Source organism: Maylandia zebra, linkage group LG15 (assembly GCF_041146795.1).
Source record: "Maylandia zebra isolate NMK-2024a linkage group LG15, Mzebra_GT3a, whole genome shotgun sequence".
NCBI lineage: Eukaryota > Metazoa > Chordata > Actinopteri > Cichliformes > Cichlidae > Maylandia > Maylandia zebra.
Window position 1 is genome coordinate 40,361,317 of NC_135181.1, and position 19,746 is coordinate 40,381,062.

At 40.7% G+C, this 19,746-nt stretch overlaps 3 protein-coding genes across 3 annotated transcripts in view; all 3 read left to right on the forward strand.

Annotated features, from left to right (window-relative positions):
* Window positions 1–1,112: 1,112 nt before the first annotated feature.
* Window positions 1,113–7,306, forward strand: dnase2b (deoxyribonuclease II beta). Its single transcript, XM_004561501.2, has 6 exons — window positions 1,113–1,292; window positions 1,405–1,579; window positions 2,133–2,211; window positions 3,054–3,215; window positions 5,251–5,448; window positions 6,020–7,306. Exons 1-6 carry the CDS (start codon window positions 1,186–1,188, stop codon window positions 6,352–6,354), a joined length of 1,056 nt encoding a protein of 351 aa, XP_004561558.1. The 5' UTR covers window positions 1,113–1,185; the 3' UTR covers window positions 6,355–7,306.
* A 1,958-nt stretch (window positions 7,307–9,264) lies between these two features.
* LOC101475875 (deoxyribonuclease-2-alpha) lies at window positions 9,265–13,295 on the forward strand. The gene is made up of 7 exons (XM_004561502.4): window positions 9,265–9,420; window positions 10,514–10,611; window positions 10,689–10,851; window positions 10,946–11,027; window positions 11,117–11,275; window positions 11,358–11,549; window positions 11,722–13,295. The coding sequence occupies exons 1-7, from the start codon at window positions 9,403–9,405 to the stop codon at window positions 12,093–12,095; spliced, it is 1,086 nt and encodes a 361-aa protein (XP_004561559.2). The 5' UTR covers window positions 9,265–9,402; the 3' UTR covers window positions 12,096–13,295.
* Window positions 13,296–15,113: 1,818 nt separating this feature from the next.
* Window positions 15,114–19,746, forward strand: part of rpf1 (ribosome production factor 1 homolog) — a 4,816-nt gene continuing 183 nt past the window's right edge. Inside the window, exons 1-9 of the mRNA XM_004561505.2 lie at window positions 15,114–15,447; window positions 16,265–16,321; window positions 16,708–16,788; window positions 16,874–16,969; window positions 17,358–17,511; window positions 17,672–17,754; window positions 18,747–18,928; window positions 19,023–19,149; window positions 19,348–19,746. The exon at window positions 19,348–19,746 is cut by the window's right edge and continues 183 nt beyond it. Of these exons, the coding sequence (XP_004561562.2) occupies window positions 15,220–15,447; window positions 16,265–16,321; window positions 16,708–16,788; window positions 16,874–16,969; window positions 17,358–17,511; window positions 17,672–17,754; window positions 18,747–18,928; window positions 19,023–19,149; window positions 19,348–19,389 (1,050 nt within the window). The 5' untranslated portion in view covers window positions 15,114–15,219 and the 3' untranslated portion in view covers window positions 19,390–19,746. The remainder of the gene's footprint in view (window positions 15,448–16,264; window positions 16,322–16,707; window positions 16,789–16,873; window positions 16,970–17,357; window positions 17,512–17,671; window positions 17,755–18,746; window positions 18,929–19,022; window positions 19,150–19,347) is intronic.

Genomic DNA, 19,746 nt, shown 5'->3' on the forward strand with positions numbered 1-19,746 from the left:
TCCTACATGCTTTAGTTGCTTCACCGTTTGAATATATTTAAAGATCCATCCATCCATCGTCTTCCACTTATCCGGGGCCAGGTTGTGGGAGCAGCAGCCTAAGCAGAGAAGCCCAGACCGCCCTCCCCCCAGCCACCTCCTCCAGCTTGTCCGGGGGAACACCAAGGCGTTCCCAGGCCAGCCGAGAGATATGATCTCTCCAGCGTGTCCTGGGTCTGCCCCGGGGCCTCCTCCCGGTGCTGCAGACCCCCCTGTGAATTGCTACCTTATCGTAGTGGAGGGGTTTGTGTGTCCCAGGAATCCCAGGGGCTATGTTGTCCACGGGCTTCTGCTCCCTGGTAGGGTCTCCCATGGCAAATTGGTCCTGGGTGAGGGACCAGACAAAGAGTGATTCAGAAGACCCCTATGAGAAGAACACTTCACCCCGCCTAGGGTTACCAGGACCCTGCCCTGGAGCCAGGCCCAGGGAAGGTGCCCGAGAGCGAGCATCTGGTGGCCAGGACTTAGTCCCTAAAAAGGGACATGGGTCCATCTTCCTGCAGGCCCACCACCCGCAGGAGGCATCGTAGGGGTCAGGTACATTGTGTGCCGGGCGGCGTCCAGGAGCGGAGCACCTGGCAGACCGATCCCCGGCTACCAAGACTATGTTTAAAGAGTTTCCTCAACAATAAACTGGATGAGCTTATGAAATCCAGTTTGGCTTATAAACATTACAAAAAGGAGCTCAGAGATGTGACTTTGTCAGACTTCAACTATGAGTTGTTTTACCAAAGAGACGTTTCCCCTTTTACAGTCAACATGTGGTTTCATTGTAAAATTAAGACCTGACCAGTACAGTAATCAGGTGTGAACAGTACTTGATGCTGTAACGAGGGCAGTTTGCATAATTAAAAATCAGCAACACAAAAAACATTAACATACAGTACATATATAAATAATACGAGGACAAGTAAAGTAGCTGATCTGTCAAGGTTGGCAAAAAATAAAAATCTATAAACATTCTGAAACATTTAATTGCTGACAGAGTCATTTCAGTATTTTCCCGTCATGTGACAACATCTTATGACTTCCCATTTTTGCATCTAAAAGCAGATGTGCTGGTTTCACAATCAGAAAGCAGCAGATTTCAGATTTCCCTTTCGTCAGTCGCTGCCGTGTTGACTTCAGCTGCAAGAGTCACTCAGGATGATCTCACGCTTTAGTTTATCCTCACAGATTTTTGTGCTTTTGTGTTGCACAGTTTGTGGTGCTGACATTTCATGTAGAAATGAAGAAGGCGAGGCAGTCGATTGGTGAGTTAATATGATATTTTTAAATATTAATGCCTCCATATTCATACTGATGATTAATTCCTTCAATTTTCCCAAGAAAAGACACGTGGTTTTCTGTCTCTTTCCTTCTAAGGTTTATCGTCTACAAACTGCCTAAATACAGAATCGATGACATCGGCAGTGGGGTGGAGTACATGTACTTGGATTCATCAAAAGAAGGCTGGGAAATGAGTAAATACACGATTAACTCCAGCCAAGGAGCCATAACAAACACACTGAACCAGCTTTACATGGGAAAAGAGTACAAGGTGAGATTATTCCGTCTTTTTGTGGGTTTTTATATGATGAGTGAGACTTTAGTTTGTTAATGGGAATTATCAGAGATAATGCTCGTGCCAGTTTGCTGAGTAGGAACTCTTTTATTTAATATGAGGAACTGAGTTGACACTGAACAGTCAGAAACAACACAAACTACCAGTTTGGAGTGTATGTAAGTCTGGAGTTTATGTAAGATCTTAAAGTAATCAGGACAAATAAACTAGGTGTCAGGGAAATATTTAGTTCAGTTTCCCCAGGCAGACAGAAAACAAACATTTCTCTGAAATATCTTTGCTATAAGAATGAAGCCATTAGCTGGTTATTGTGGCATTCTTCTTCTTCTTCTTTGTTCTTTCAGTTGGTCCCTTATTCCATTTGCCATTAACGTAAGCCAAAGTGTAATAAGGTGTAATAAGCACTTTGGTTTTGCAGGGCGTCCCTAATGTCACCTCTCAATTATTCTTCTTGTATAAAAGAACTTGCATAAATAACTTTCACTTGTATAAAATAACAAATGTTGTTGTTTTGGGGGTCTTTTGGCAGTCAAACACCTCAGTGTATGCACTCTATAACGACGCCCCACCAGACCTGAAATACATTCAAAAATATGGACACACTAAAGGTACGGTACAGTCGGCAGGAAGAAATCTGCTTCTTTCCTCTTCTTTTCATCTCAAGACTTTTATTCATTATTGTGACCACGCAACAAGATTGATCAGGTTTTATTCCCAGAGTTTTCACTGTCAGCAGAAAATATAGCAGCGCTATGACTGCCATAGTTTTTCTTCACTCTGTTGACACATGTGCAAAGTAAAGGTGGAATGTCCAGGAAAGTCTGTTTTACATTTTCCACCTTTAATAATAATAATAATAATAATAATGGATACTTTATTGATCCCCATGGGGAAATTACTTGTTTTTCTCTGCATTTGACCTATTCACTCAGTGAAGCAGTGGGCAGCCCACTAAGCAGGCGCCCGGGGAGCAGTGTGTAGGGACGGTACCTTGCTCAGGGGTACCTCAGGGTAGCCGTTAAGTGGATTCGAACCGCCGACCTTCCGATCATGGGGCGACCACTTTACCTACTGAGCTATCCCTGAAGGTAGTTATTGTGTATATATGTAGCCACACTATGTTACATGTACAAGTGCACAACTATTCCCCATGCAACAGTGCAAGTTACAGCATGTTTTGTGTCTGTGACAGTTACCGGCAGATGCATTTCCAGACTGCTAGTCAAGCTTTGGAAAAAGAAAAAATCAATAGGGTTTAGGTTTCCTCTGCCTGCAATAGGGTGTTGTAGGGGGAGGACACGGGCAAAGACCATCTGTCCGATAGCTCCAACTGCACATTTGACTCTTATCAGCAACACAACTGATGGAAATCTTTCTGCATCTGCGTGCTGGTTCGCATGTATCTGTGTGTAATCATTCCAACTTTCGTATGTTTGTGTGTGTCCTGCAGGAGCACTGCTCTTTGACCGCGCTCAAGGTTTCTGGTTGTCGCACAGCATTCCCCATTTCCCTTCCTTCCCCGAGAAAGGGTACCTATACCCGTCGTCTGGCAAAGTCAATGGCCAGACTGCACTGTGTGTGACCTACCAGTACCAACAGTTTCTTCATATAGGTGAGCTCTCATGAAGCACAGAGCGAAAATCTCCTTTTTTTCTGTGAACCCACTGAAAAAAACCTACAAATATGTAAAAAAAACCTTTTAATAGTTGATCTATTACTTAATTACTTTGGTGTCGTATGAATGAGGGAGATTCTTTACCAACAGGAAATACTGTAAAATCCTGGTAAATGTTCAAAATTATGCACTCCTTCACATTTTCCACAGCCTAATGGTGGGCCGGACTCGGCTGGGCCGATTCTGGACCCCGAGCCTTATATTCAGCACCCCTGGTTTAATGCAAAGCAATCATCAGCTTTTTTCTTTTACATGCATACACACAGTTAGGCCCATAAACATCTGGACAATAAGAGAATTTTTGTAATTTTGCCTCCGTTCACGATCACGATGTAATTTGAATCAAGATGTGAAATCCAGACTTTCAGCTTTAATTCAAGGTGATGAACTGTTTGTTCAATTGTTGAATTACAGGCAGTTTTATACACGTCTCCCCATTTAACGGTACATAAAGATTCAAAAATCATTTTAAATGTGCGCAGAGTTTTAAATTATTTGGAGTTTTTATGCTGCTCTGCTTTTTTCTGGATTTCTCACTGAGCAAATGTGTAAAATGAAATTTTAAGGTTATTAATAAGGTGATTTGTTTCTTTTGTTTGGAAACCCCACATTGCACACAAGTATTATAATGAACCTGTGAAATTGTTTTTGCTACGAAGCGTGTCTGAGGGAAACTTTAGGGGATTTCCTCACACGTGTTCAGCTACTCGGAATTATTCTGTGTTTCTGTGGTGATCATAACAGTTTCACTATAATAGTATTTTATTTGAATTACTATGTTTTTTATTAATAATCAATTTTTTCACATTTTACCAAGTTAATGTGTCAACAAAGTGCTTACAAAGAAAGACTGGAGGACATTTAATTTAGCTAAATGTAATATCTGCTATATGAAAAGCCTTGAATGCGAAAATTCGATATTTGCCAAGAATTTAATTAATAAACTTGATGAGACTAACAGTAAAGAATCAACATCAGTGTCATTATCGTAAATGCTCATTGCGGCTGTAAGGAATACTCTCGCTATACGACCATCAGCAGGTTGGATGCATCAGCAGGGATGATGAGACAGAGTACCGGGCTGTGGTCGACTCCTTTGTCACGTGGTGTGAGCAGAATCATCTGCAGCTCAACGTGGCAAAGACCAAGGAACTGATCGTGGACTTCAGGAAGACCAGGAAACACTTGACCCCTGTTTCAATCCAGGGGGTCAGTGTTGACATTGTGGAGGACTATAAATACCTTGGAGTACACATTGACAATAAACTGGACTGGGCTAAAAACACCACAGCACTTTACAGGAAGGGCCAGAGTCGTCTCTATTTTTTGAGGCGACTGAGGTCCTTCAACATCTGCCAGAAAATTCTGAGGATTTTCTATGAGTCTGTTGTGGCCAGTGCGATCCTCTATGCTGTTGCATGCTGGGGGAGCAGGCTGAGGGTCGCAGATGCCAACAGACTTAATAAACTGATCCGTAAGGCCAGCAATGTTGTGGGGATGGAGCTGGACTCCCTCAAGGTGGTGTCGGAGAGGCGGATGCTGTCCAAGATAAAGACAATGTTGGATAACACCTCCCACCCACTCCATGACATGTTGGTCAGTCACAGGAGCTCGTTCAGTGAGAGACTGAGATTACCGAAAAGCACCACTGAACGACACAGGAAATCATTCCTGCCTGTGGCCATCTCCCTGTACAACGCATCCACTTAACACACTGTTTGCTGCTACAACTACACATGTTTTTTTTCCAACTATTTATTTATAAGTGACTTATGTATGTATGTATGTATATATATGTATATATTGTACTATTCTTAGTTAGCGTATTGTCTGTCTTGTCTTAATGTTGGTTTAAAATGGAGCACTGTAACAAAAAATAATTTCCCCCAGGGATCAATAAAGTATTCTGATTCTGATTCTGATTCTGATCTAATATACATCATCTCTTATTTCTCTCCTCTTCAATCTCCAGCAAAGCAGTTGGTCTACCTTTACCCACGTTTCTATAACTGCTCTGTTCCTGCTGCATTCTCGGCTGACCTGCCACAGCTGGCCCAGTTATGTGCGGACTCCAAACCACAGCTGTCCTCCAATAAGAGAATGGAGCAGCTTTTTTCAGCTGGAGGGGAAAAGTTTGTCAGTTTTGCTAAATCTGAAAACTTTGTGGATGGTAAGATACCCCGCATGCCCTTTTTTAAACTTTTAGGCATTTACTTGCTCATCGTGTACATTTTAGAAGAGCAGACTTCTTTCCTGTAGCCTGCTGCCATGTTTGCACATTTCACTCGTCGACCACAGTCACTGATTATCAGGCGCAGACACGCTATCGTCGCTGCACAGTGACGTGCATTATCACGTCCCAGCCGGGGCTTTCAAAGTATACTCACAGCTGCTTTGACTTTTGGATCTTAGTTACATGCAGTATTTTGTTTCTCAGTTTGTGTATATGTATATTTTTATTATTTAGAGAGAATAATTATCCACACAAAGGTTTATTTATGCATGAAAACAACACAGAGCTCACAATGTATTTATTTTACCATAATCATACATAATGCAAAAGGAAGTGTGAGCTTATCACGTTTGCATTTCCTTTATTCTCATATCATTTGGCAAATTGCCAAAACAACTTGAAAAATGCTATTTAATGGTATAAAAACATTATACGTTTCATTTAGCACAATGATTCGAGTACAGACTACTCTAGTACCTGACATGTTTTTCTGTTGGCTTTCATTCAGATATCTACACAGGCTGGGTGGCTCAGGAACTGGGCGCCGACCTTTTAGTGGAGTCCTGGCAGAGACAAGGTCATGACCTGCCCTCCAACTGCTCACTGGCCAAACACACCATGAACATTAAGAAAATCCAGCTTCCCAGATCAATCCTGTTTTATTCGCACTACGACCACTCAAAGTGGTGCGTGTCACGACTTTATGAGGACCAGGTGACCTGCCTGGGAGACCTGAACAGAGAGATGGGCCAGCTGTGGCGAGGTGGCGGTCTGATCTGTTCCTCCAACCCTTTGATTTATAAGGCCTTCAGGCAGGTGGTGGATTGGTACATTCAGTGCTAATTGAGAAGGAAAAGCAAAGTGATTAAGAATCAGTGTGACACTGGCTGACAGTGGCAGAGCGAGACACTATGATTCTGTCTCCAGGGTTGACTGCTATGTAGAAGTAACATAGAGACTCACATATAATAATGTATGTGTATAATTGAATTCAGTTTTATATATACAGCTCCAAATCACAACAACAGTCACCCGAAGGTGCTTTATATTGTAAGGTCGACCCTACAACAATACATACAACAATCATATGACACCTTATGATCAAGCACTTTGGCGACAGTGGGAAGGAAAAACTCCCTTTTAACAGGAAGAAACCTCCAGCAGAACCAGGCTCAGGGAGGGGCGGGGCCATCTGCTGCCACCAATAATAATGTATTTACAATTTAAACTGGTGAATAAGCTTTTGAAAAATAGCAGTGACTGCATGTTAATTATGTGGTGGATACACTTAGTTATCCACCTTTGTTTGAGTTAAAGCAGCTGTATGGAACCAGCAGCCCACAAGTATAAATAGATTTAAAAAAATAATACTTTCAATTCAATAAAACAAAACAGAAATAAGGTTAGTAAGACTGTAGATCACAGCCGCACATTGTTTCAGGAGATGTCAGCGGCTGTGTGTTTAAACAACCATGTCTGCACAATGTCTGCACAATGTCTTGTTCCTTTTACAAAAGGAGCAAGAGACAAAATCATTGATCTATGTCGCTTCCTTTCATCCAGCAGAGATGAAACTATAACACTATTAGTGCTACAGATAAAAGGTTTTGTAATTTTCTTTTGAATCTTTGGGTGTTTGTATTCATATTATTTTAGCACAGTGTGTGCACTTGTGTTATGATGCTACATATTTGAAGTTGTTTTTACGTTTTATAAGTTCTGCAATAAATATATGGAACCATATGTTGTAGTATGATGTGCAACATAATAAAGACTGACAACATTAAAATCTGGTCTACTGCTCAGTGAGACTGAGGTACATGTAGTCTAATGGAATCTATTTTATTTTATTTTGTTTTATTTGGTGCCTCTGGAGTAGTCATCATCATGTTTGTTCAGTTTCTATTTCCACTGAAGAGGCACTTGGCCTGTAACTGTGTGTGCGTTTAGTGTTTGGGGTAAATAGTGTCACCTACTGGCCAGACCAGGTGACTCATACAATTCATTCAAATGATTTTCCGACTATCTACAATTCGATACTACTCATGCAAACTAGAGCAGGCAGTAGAGAAGAAAGAGTACAACTAAAATCCAGTAAAGTGCAATAAGTAATATGTATTATAGACAGTCGTGTGAAAAGGAGAGTACAGCCTCTTTCAACAACAAGCTTTTGTTTATCAGGGGCATATTTAAAAAACACATCTGGTCCTCAGCAGGTCTTAAAATTAAGTTAATACAGTGTCAAATGAACAAAGGTGAAGAAAACTAAGTCAAAATGCAGAAACAGCAAATGAAGAACTCAGTATGCTCTCAATGCTTTCATAGGAGTTAAGAAGGTAAGATCAGGTAACATAATGGCAAGAAAGAAAACATCAGCAATGATAGAGAAGCAAATGTTTCTGCTCATCAATCTGGGAAGAGATATGAGAAATTATACAGTGAGAAAATGGAAAATGTTTAAGACAGCTGACAATCTTCCCAACAGTGGATATCGAAGCAAATTCACCCCAAGGTCAGACTGTTCAGTGCGCAGAGAAACTGCAAAACACTCGTGAGCTACATCTCCTGCTCTACAGGCCTCGGTTACCATGGCAGATTTTTAAAGTTCATGGCAGCACAGTTAGAAAACAAGCCGTGCTTGCTCAGCAAGCCATGAATACAAGTTATACATTCAGTCGTTTTGTTGCTTAGAAAAAGAAAAAGCCTTTTCTCTCTGAACTGAACAGCTTAGCTTTACAATGTTGCCTCTGAATAAACCACAAGACTTCTAGAACAGTGTCCTTTGGACAGACAAGGCCAAAGTGGACATGTTTGTCCATAATGCACAGCGCCATTTTTGGCAAAAACCAAACATAGCATATCAGCACAAACAGATCATGTCACCTATCAAGCATGGAGGTAGACAGGTGATGACAGGATCTGGGCTTCTTCCAGTCACCGAGTGGACGATGAAGGTCTGAGGTCGTCTGCCTGACAGCTTGGACTAGGTTGAGATCGGGTGATGCAACAGGACAACAACCATATTCAAAGCAGCAAATCAAGAACAGAATGAGTGTAAAAATAAATAAATAAATCACGGTGGCCAAATCTCAATCCAGGCAGTCAACCTGACTGAAATACTGTGGCGTGACTTTGAGAAAGCTGTGCAACAAATGCCCACAAACCTCAGTGAACTGAGGAAATGTTGTAAAGAAAAGTGGGTTAAAATGACTCCACAGTGACGTGAAAGACTGATAAAGTCATACAGAAAATGATTATGTCAACTTATTGCTGGTAAAGGTGGAGAATTATTTTTTTTGCACGCTGTTTCCGAATTCTGGTTTTGTTTTAGTTCAATAAAAAATGTTCTTGTTCATCTCAAATTGTATTTATGTAATGATAAGACAAGCTAAGGGTCTAAGTCCGTTTTTTACTTGAACTGAACTTTCTTTTTCACCTGACTCTGACATATTTCTACATGTACACTATGTGCATGAGAAAACTGGTTCTAAGAGCGCAGCAAACAATTTTGTTAACTGATTGAGGATCTGGATGCTTAAAATGTTGCCATGTGGTTGCAGTAATTGAGATTGTGCTAAACCATGCATCAGTTTCACAATGACTACACTTTCTCAGAAACATAAGAAAAACAAAGTCACATATATATTCTTTCAAAAAGCAAGTCAAACTGGAACATGCAGGGCTCAGACGGCACAAAGCCTCGTGACAGCGTCACCTGGTCAAAACAGGCATGGCAACATTGTAAAAAACAAAAAAGGAAGATCTATGGTGACGGCTTTGAGCAACAAGGAAGTTGTTGCTGACACATCGAATGCAGATATGGGTGACGGTTTCAGTTAGATGTGACAAAGCAGCTTTGTGAAACACATCTAAAGCTCACTGAGAAGGAAAATGGAAACAAGTAGATATGTAAGTAAATGTTTACATATTTCAAAATATATTCTACAAATAATAACAACTGACCCGGGTGTGTTGCATAATACTGAGATGATCTATTTACATAAACAGGCTGAACACAAAGTAAATGCAGAGTTATCCTGTGTATAAAAACACAGTACATGAGTACCGTGTGTCATAGCTTATCAAACACAATGTGAACAGAATATTACCACATGAAACTAGTATTGATGCATTTATCATGACCCTAGATTACACCCACCAATAAGCATGCTATTATAAAATGCAACAAACTATTTTATACTGCTGCATGATTTGGCATTATTGGCATTATAATACAATGTCCATGGTGTGTTTGACTTGCAAATATATTTTTCAGTAGTGGACGACTGACCTCTTGTAAGCTGAGGAAGTGGCTTGACAGAAATGCAGAAGTCTTACACACTTACAGATTGTTTACATCAAGGATCTTTACTTATAGCGTCCAACATATAGCTACAATAAGAAAGTGAGGATGTGTGGGATCACAACAGAAAACCTGATAATGCAGCGTTCATAAAACAAACACAGATTAGGTCACGTGATGACAAGTTTTCCAGATAAGACTGTAAACCCTGTTCATATTTAGAGATGTTTAGAGTCTATATTGTGTTACTCGAAACTGAATGATTGAGGTAGATCTTGAGTTGTATTGCCGCTGTGATGAACTGATACATCTTTCACCATTTTATAAACTAAAGCGTGTTGGGGGGGCAGAAATGTCAGAAGGAGAAACGGAAAATTTGTAACTTCATAGGCTGCCACGCTGGGAGGCTGTGTTTGGTAAATGATGTGAGCAGAGACGTGTTACATGTGTGGTAAGTGGTGCAGCTTAAGTCGTCTGTCTAAAGTAGCTCGCAGGGTTTGCAGAAGTAAAGACGTAACTGACATAAGTTTATGTCAGTCAGATAAAGTTCATCAGTGTTTAAACAGAAGCTGCAGGTTCACTGGTGGCTTTAATTGTGCTACACTGTATTAAAGACCTTCTGCTTTGTGACGGTGTTGTTGAATGCAGACAGCCTCCTGTTTTTGTGGTTCTAGCAACGGTTATGTTTGACTGTTTCAGACCAGTGTGATGGGATTCCTCTTGAGTGTTGGGATCCTTTTTCAGGGGTGTGACTCAGCGGTAAAATGCAGGAATGACAGAGGAGACGAAGTTGACTGGTTTGTAGACATTTTGAATTTCTGCCAATGGGTTTAATGTAAATGCATAAGAAAACATCTTCATCTACATTCTTTAGGTATATTTTGTACAAGCGTCCCAATGAGGATAAACTTGGATTGTCATACTTTTACATGGATGAGAGCACCAACGGATGGATACTCAGCCAAGAGAACATCAACAGTGATTCTGGCACTCTCGCAAACACCCTGAGACCTCTTTTTGACTTCTATGACAGAAAGGTGAGGTATTATAGGATATATGTCTCACTAGCATGGCACAGTGAATAATCTGAATACCATTTCAGAGTTGTTGTGGTGTTGCTCGTCTATCCAGATCGAAGGCTTTGGATACATGCTCTACAGCGACCAGCCTCCAAAGCCGTATGTTGCTCCTCCATCGTTTGGTCACAGTAAAGGTGGGCACAACATTGTCTCAGCTGACGCGTCCTCTGTCTGAAAGACCCAAATGTAGCAAAGCTCAGTTTGTGTTTCTGACTTTCTACAGGAGTTGTGTTGTTGGACAAAACGTCTGGAGTTTGGCTTTCACACAGTACACCCAAATTTCCAGTATATCGCAGTAAAGCCTTCTGGCCTGATAATGGAAATGCAAACGCTCAAGCATTTATGTGCGTGACTTACCCGTATAAGCAGTTCAAAGAAATAGGTATGTCAACAGGTAAACAGCTCAAATCAGTTTCGTAGAACTAGTGAAAGTGCACTTTAACAACTTGTATCTGAATTCTTAGGAGTGCAGCTCAAGTACATCCATGCTTATTCGTATGACTCTGAAATCCCAACAACCTTTCACAATGAGCTGCGGTGTGTGGCACAGCGAGACTGCTACCCGAAAAAGGAACCCTGGTTTAGTCAGGCGACGCTGACTTCTTCACGCGGCCGTAACTTCATCAGCTTTGCAAAATACACACGCTTTGGTGATGGTAAGTGTTTTCAGAAAGAAGACATATTTCAGGAGGGATGAATTCATGTTGTATTGATCACAAACATAAGACCCTGTAGATTGACAGTAAAACACACTGTACTCTCCACAGTACGGGCAGAGCGCACTCTTAATAGTGTTGTTTTCCTGTTTTGTTTTCCATACTATTGCAGATCTTTACTCTGGTCTTGTTACAAAAAACATTAGGGGGAATCTGTATGTTAAGAGCTGGGGAAAGATGCACCACAATCGCGGTCTGCCTTCTAACTGCAGTTCAAGCATCCCTAACCATGTGTACAACGTGAAAGAAGTAAAGCTTCCAAACAGGGAGGCCTTCAGTGATACTGTGGATCACTCAAAGTGGTGCGTGACTGCAGACGGTGACTGGATCTGCATCGCTGATATGAACCGAGAGGAGAGTCAGATGAAAAGAGGTGGAGGAGCAATATGCACTAATGACAGAGTAGTTGGGATGGCTTTCTATGGACTGATACGCAGTTTTGAACCATGTAAAGATCCACGCTCTGTTGGTAGACGAGAGCTGTGAAGGAACAACCCGAGTGTTGGACCAATATTATAAAAACCTCCGTTTAAATAAGCACATCAGCTCAGCTGTCCAGTCTTGACTCGTGCAGCTTTAGGTTCAGTTTGTTTCTAAAAGAAATCCAGAGATGGTTACAGAGTGCCTGCTTTTGTCCCTTCATTGTTCGCACGACTGGACCAAAATGCAGCAATCAGAGTTTTTAAATGTCTCGATCATGTTGTTTCATTTTTTTAATCTCTTATTAAGTTTTGTTTTTATTTCCTATCATGTCCTGTGAAGCGCTTTGTAACTTTGTTTTGATAGGTGCTATATAAATAAAGGCATTATCATTATTAAGAAAAATCGATGGACTATTAAAAACTTGATTTTATTACACAAACTTCTGTATCTGGTAGAAAAACAGTTTCGACCTCAGGGTCCTCTGCAGTGTCCTCCGTGCACCGTTACTTCAAACTAAATGAATTAAATGTGAATGATTTAATGCTCACTTGGAACTTATTGCCAGCTGTGCAAACCAAGCTCTTGCTGCAGCTCCACACATTGAAAAGCCTTTTGTACACCCTGAACCCTGCATGTTGACGTTCCAGTGGAAGGACAGGAGGAATGCCAGATAGTACGGTGTTTGTGGCTTTGCTTGTCTGTGCATGTCTATTTTCTACTTTTTCATTTATATTTTTTGGTTTTTGACACTGAGCAACTTCCACTCGCCTCCTATGTAAAAATGCAGTTCTTGTCCTCTTTGGCAGCGTCTGCTTGCAACAGGTTTTCAGCTTTCAGCTGTTTCTGTGGCACCAAAATGTTGCACCTGTAGATTAATTTCCAGAATCTTTCCAGCTTGTTCATTTTTGTGATGCGGTGTGTTAAATGCAAAACACCTTGTCATTGGAGCTGAGGTAAACAAAAGAAAAACATTTCTTTTTTTAACAGTGCAAAAACTGACAAAAATAATGGAAGGTCTTATTTCTGAAGTTTACCATAAAGTGTCTTAATTGCATTTTTTAATGTTAACGCTCCAGGAAGTGGCTTTTTAAAATAACATGATCAGTCCTTGCCCACACCACAGCTTCCTGTTCACACCACATGTCACACTATCATGCTTAATTTTAAAGACCTACATTACTATAATTATTATAAACTGTGCTATTATATCCATATAGTATAATCTCAATTTTTAGGCAGGTGATTAAAGATGTAGGACAAATATTGTAATATTGTATTTGTTGAATCACAAATATAATATTATTCCTCATAAATGCAACTTTGTGTTCACTCATTTTCACTGAGAAACACTAAAGAAAATGCTCAAATTAAATGTGCTGATGTGTTAATGATCACTTCTGTGGTTCCTGGTGCAGATAAACTCGTGTTGTCTCTTTCTGGCTTTGTTTAATTGTATTTAAGCTGTCAAATGATCACAGCCTCCTCTTCCTCCTTTAGTCCTGAAGGTGATGGTTAGACCTTCATCACTGATATGAACAGGCACAGTTTCACTGTCATTTCACCGGTTTTGAGCTTTCAGTTTAGATGCCCTCATTTACTGGCGTGCCATCGAGCCATATCTGGCATTTGCAGCAGTTCTTATTTGTGCCCCCACCTAATGTAAGGTTTATGCCACAGCTTCCCTAAATTAAGAGTTTTTGTAATTACAAAAACATTTGTATGTTTCTGTAATGATTAACTATGAGCTAGATCTTTAACTGAAATTATATTTCTGATGCTAAAATATAATTATTGTTATCTATGAATTTTCAAATGTATGGGTTTATTTAAAGAAGCAGAAAAACATAGTAGAGTATGTTATTATTTATTTTTAAGCCTCTACCTGCTCTAACAAAAAAAAATCAATTCAGTCTTTTTTAGCCACTTAAATTGTCTTTACAGGATTGTGAGTTTATATATGTTGTGACTTCTCCTGCCTTGTTGGCCAGTTCACTCCTGAAAAAATACATTTTTAATCTCAATGAGACTTTTTACCTGGATAAAAAAGATTACAGATTACACTGATTACAGCTTCCAACTCCTTTAAGGAAGGTTTTTTTCTGGCTCTAAATGACTTGATATCATTCATAAGAGATATGGTTGACAGATTATAGGTCAACAAGTCATTTATAACAGCTTTCCAAGAAACAACAGTGATGTGTGGAGACGTAGCAACTACAAAGGTATAAAGATCATGAGCCATATCAGAAGATACGAGAAAGAGTTCTTGAAGGAACAGCAGCATGGCTTCATGTTGAGAAAGAGAGCTACAGATTAAATGTTTGGTTTGAGAGTGCTGAGGATGAAGTGTGTAGAAAGAGCCATGTGATGTTTTTGTGAATCTGTAGAAAGCATATGATCTGGTGTGATACTGTATGAGGAACACCGAGGAACAGTGGAGCACCGAGGAACGGTGGAGCACCACCGAGGAGCACCGAGAAACGGTGCACATTGCTGCGCTGTGCACCGCAGCAATTTCCTAATGTTGCAAACCTGCTCAACATTTGGCAATAAAACCCTTTCTGATTCTGATTCTGATTCTGAAGCAAGGGTTTGGATTACGTCAGGGATCGTCTCCGAGCATCTTCTTGTTTGCAGTGGGGATGGATGGATGGCCAGGTGAGGTCAGGCAGGAGTCTCTGTAGACTGTGATGCTCACAGATGACATTGTGTTCTGCAGTGAGAGTATGAAGTAGATGGATGAAAGCCTGGAGAGGTGGGGGTATGTTCTGGAGAGCAGAGGAGTGATAGCCAGTAGTAGCCAGACAGAGACGGGTGTTAACAGTGAAGATGATAGGACTAGAGGTTTGAATAACTGGGGTCAAAAAAAGCCATGGACAGTGCACAGGAGAGGTGAAATTGAGAGCGTGTAGGCAGGGTGGAGTCGGAGGACGAGTATCAGGAGGGTTTATGACAGAACATTACATAAAGCTGGGGTATTGCAAAAAACGGCTGTATTTAGGTTCTGCTCTATTTCCCTACTTTACAGTGGGACTCTGTCTCCTCCTCACCACTAGAGGTCACACTTGTTCTTCACCGAGTCTTCATTCGGCCACTTCCTGTCCCACCGGAAGTGAATACGCGAACGGGGCTGCTGCTTCCAGTACACACACGTGAGAAACAAGCCAAAACAGACAGCAGATACAAGATGGACATTACAGAGGTCTCAACAAGTCAGGACGGCAAAGGGAAGAAGGGCAAGAAAGCGAAGAAGAAGAGCGCGGAGGTTGATGGGGAAGGCAGCGCGGGGGAGGAGAAGAAGATGGTGAAGAGCGAGCTGGCTGTTGCCTTTCCTCCCGCCTTCAGTGTGTCAGAAATCAAGAATAAACAGCGAAGACACTTCATGTTCATGAAACTCAAGCAGGAGAAGAGAAAGGTACCGATACTGGGTCATGGCTGGTAATGGGGGGAGCTTCCGGTACTTGGGACACTCACGTGCCAGTTTATTAGGTACAGCGGGGCGTTAAAACGGCACCGTTTTACGTGAGCAAAACTCCAGTGTGTTTCAGTAGAACTGTTAATGTAAGAGAATACAATAGAATACAGTGATCAACATAAAAATATCAATGTCTCGTTTTAGCACGTGTTTTTTCATTAAACGTCAACATGTTACGTCTGTCGTTAGGCTGCTTGTTTTGCTTGGGTCCAGTTTATTTAGACTCTGACTCCTTATGTGCTGCTTAACTCACCACTCACCATATTTCATTAAAGTGAAGTATAGTCAGGGTGGGTCTTCTTGTTCTTCTATTTATGAGGGAAAACAGCCAAACAAAAATCATTAGGATCAGCATTTGCTGATATTAAAGTTGGACCATAATCATTGCATCCATAAATATTAAGCACACCTGTTAATGTTAATAACTTAAGAGTAGGCTGGTAAATATCTAGTTACCTATTTATTTTGTGTCAGTATTGTGAGGCCTTTAGAGTTTTTAGTTTTTTTAAATACTGTTATTTATGTTATAATCCGGTGCATCTTCTGATGATACTTGTATGGAATCACAATAAATTTTATGTGAGGTAACAAATGGCCAGGTTTACTAGTTGTGACACACAGAAAAAGGTACATCTATAATTTTATTTAAAACATCACTGCTTATCCAGATCAGTTCTAGCAGGAGTAATCGATAAATCACTTTATTAACTTTGAAAACCTCCTTGAAGATCTATTAACTTCTAAATTTGTATTTCAGCAAAAGATGCAGCTGAGGAAAAAGAGAAGAAAAGAACGTGAAGCTTTAGGTGATAAGGTGAGTCTTCTCTTTGTTTGTTCTTCACTTATGACTGTGTTTTATGATGGATGTGTTAATTCTACCAATAAATTGCTGTCGTGGGGATTTGATGGTAAAGAGGGGCTCAGATTAGAGCCACTAGTCCTCCAAATTAAAAGGAAGCAGTTGGTGAAGCATGTCCTACTGGGAGGGGCTGGGGGGCAGACCCAGGATATGCTGGATAGATTATGTTTTGGCTTGGGAATGCCTCTGTGTCCCCCCGGAAGAATTTGAGGAGATGGCAGGAAAGAGGGAGATCTGGGCTTCTATGCTTAGACAGCAGTGACAGAGAGTGAAAGGATAAAATAAGGCAACAGCTGTAATATTTATTATTTGTACTTTATTTTATTCTGTCTCCAATGTAGGCACCACCAAAGGAGGTCCCCAAAACAATAGAAAACCAGAGGGTGTATGACGAGACAACAGTCGACCCAGAGGATGAGGAGGTATGAACTGGGCTTCATCAGATTATTGTTATCTTTATTTCTGAATTTGGATTAAGTTGCATATGTTTGTGTACGTTATATACAGATTGCTTTTGACGAGGGGACTGATGAATTCTCCGCCTACTTCAACGGGCTGACAAATCCTAAAGTGCTCATCACAACATCAGACAGGCCCAGAGGGGTGAGGGCTCCTGCTGTCATTACAGTCATTTTTATTATTCTTTTATCATTAAATATGCAGAATCTGAAAAATTATAATTTGCTGGTAAATTTTGGATCATTTGAATATTATGCAGAACAAAGAATTTTCTAAAAATCTCTTTACATATTTGAATATTCTTGACTTTGTTACAAAATCGAGCAGAACAGAAGCTACAAGCTTACTTTTAGCTTTTGTGTAAGTGTTTGAAGCTGGTTTTGTTGTTACAGTTTAATTTCTGCACTAAAATAGGATTTACTGTCATAGTAGTTAATAATAGTTGGCAGCCTTCTTGGTGCTAACCACTCTTCCACCTCAAGTGTTGAACGCACAGTGATTTGTGCCACATTATCTGATTTGTGTCTTGCAGAGGACGGTGAGGTTTTGCGAGCAGCTGGCCACAGTCATCCCAAATGCCCACGTGTACTACAGAAGAGGTTTGGCCCTGAAGAGGATCATACCGCAGTGCGTCGCCAGGAACTTCACCTATCTCATGGTCATCAATGAGGATCGACAAGTGCCCAGTATCCTTAAAGGCAGCTGTGCAAGCTCTAGTTCTTTCTTTGGTCAAAAGTCTCATTTTGACCAAATACTGCTGATAATTATGAAAGTTGCACAAACCATGGAAATCTTTGATGCACTCAGCTGTTTTCTAATGCCGAGATCCTTAACCATTAATTAAAGATGGCATGGTTCTCTGTCACTTACCTGACGGGCCGACTGCACACTTCAAAGTCAGCAGTGTTCGACTACGCAAGGAGATGAAGGCAAGATGATAAGTCCAAACTCTTTTTCAAAATGATCCTACTTTCTCACCTATACTATAAACACGTGAAAAGGAAAGTACACCCTCTTTCAATTCTGAGGTTTTACATCAGGACATAGTAAAAATTTAATCTGGTCTTCAGCAGGAGATAAAATCTCAGATGAAGAACAGCACGTAATATTACTCCGTGTACTGTTTGTACAGGGGTTAAGTTACCTGCAGGCAGGTGCAGCTGATAAAATGCACTTGATTAACTGATCAATAGTCAGCGTGGGCACTCCTATAAAAGGAGAAGCATTTAGATGTGTGTTAACACAATGCCAAAACACATCAACAGTGACCTTAAAGAAGAAATTGTTGCTGCCCGAGACTTTTGGAAGGACTATACAAGTCCGTCATTCTGCTGTGAGAAAGATTATTCACAAATAGAAACGTTCAGCACGGTTCAAAGTCTTCCCAGGAAAGTGACATCGCAGCAAATTCACTGCAAGGTCAGACTGTGCGATGCTCAGACTCACTGCAAAAAAGCCAAAAGCTACATTTCAGACTGCAGGCCTCGGTTAGTAAAACATTTGAAGTCCAAAACAGTCCAGTTAGAAAAAGACTGAACAAGTATGAACTCCACAATGATGTGAGACTCATAAAGTCATGTAGAAATACATACCTCATGTTGCTGCTGCTAAAAGACACTGAATCATGTGGTGCACGCGGTGTTTCACACACTGCTTCTGCATTTTGGTTTCTTTAAAAAGAAAAAAACCAACACATTGTATTATGACGTGTGTTGTTCATTTGAGGTTATATTAAAATAACTTTACAACCTGGTACAGTCTAAGTTATTTTTATCATGTTTTATACTTAATAGGTTGAAGAGGTGAAACTGAACGAGGGGGTATTTCCTCTTTGCTTCTGTATGTTACTCCAAACACTGGGACACGCTTTCTTGAAGTTTAGTCATTTGAGATCATCTGGCTCCTTTTCTTTGTCCCACAGAGACGAGGCAAAAATCCAACTGAACACTACCCAGAGGTGATCCTCAACAATTTCACCACTCGTTTGGGGCACACCATCGGCCGTCTGTTCGCAGCTCTTTTCCCACAAGAGCCACACTTCGTTGGCAGACAGGTCGCCACCTTCCACAACCAGCGAGACTTCATCTTTTTCAGATTTCACAGGTAAATATTTTTCAACCTTCTACACTAACACATGCGTCTGTTTTAAATCTTACATTTAGAAGGCTAAATAAATCTCTAAAAATATCTGTGAAAGGTACATCTTCAAGAATGAGAAGAAAGTTGGTATTCAGGAGCTGGGACCACGCTTCACCCTCAAACTCCGATCTCTACAAAAAGGCACGTTCGACTCAAAGTACGGAGAGTACGAGTGGGTGATGAAGGTGAGTCATCCTCACAGATGGTTGTTTTTGCAGTAAAACTGTCATCAAGCCACGTGCACATTTGCCTTTAAGCAACCTATTTGCTGTTAGTTTCTACTTTGCCAGTCGTGTTATTACAGTCTAGTTCAACATTTAATTGTGGAAGATTAAAAGAAATGTTTTTGTCACACAAGCTTAAATATCTTTTTTTGATTTCAGCGTCATGAGATGGAAGCCTGCAGGCGAAAGTTCCAGCTTTGAGAAAATAAAACTCTTTTCCTGGTCAGATGGGAATGATCGTCTGTTATCCAAGATACTTCAGCTGTTTGTGGACTTGCTGAGATTGACTTTACAATGCCCTGGCAACTGTTAAATCTTCAACAACAGCTCAAATTTCCCTTAAAAGTATCATTTCCACTCTTTATTGTAACATGACCTACTCATGGACATCAAAGGGCTGAGTCTAATTGTTGGACACATTTTCTGTTGGACCGTGAAATGCCCGAGAAGACATGCAGCATCCTGCTTCTCTGTAAATGCTGCTTGTGTGTTAAAAGCTTTAAAAATGTGACCTGCTCTGACCACATATATGCAAACATACACCTGGTCCATCCTGGT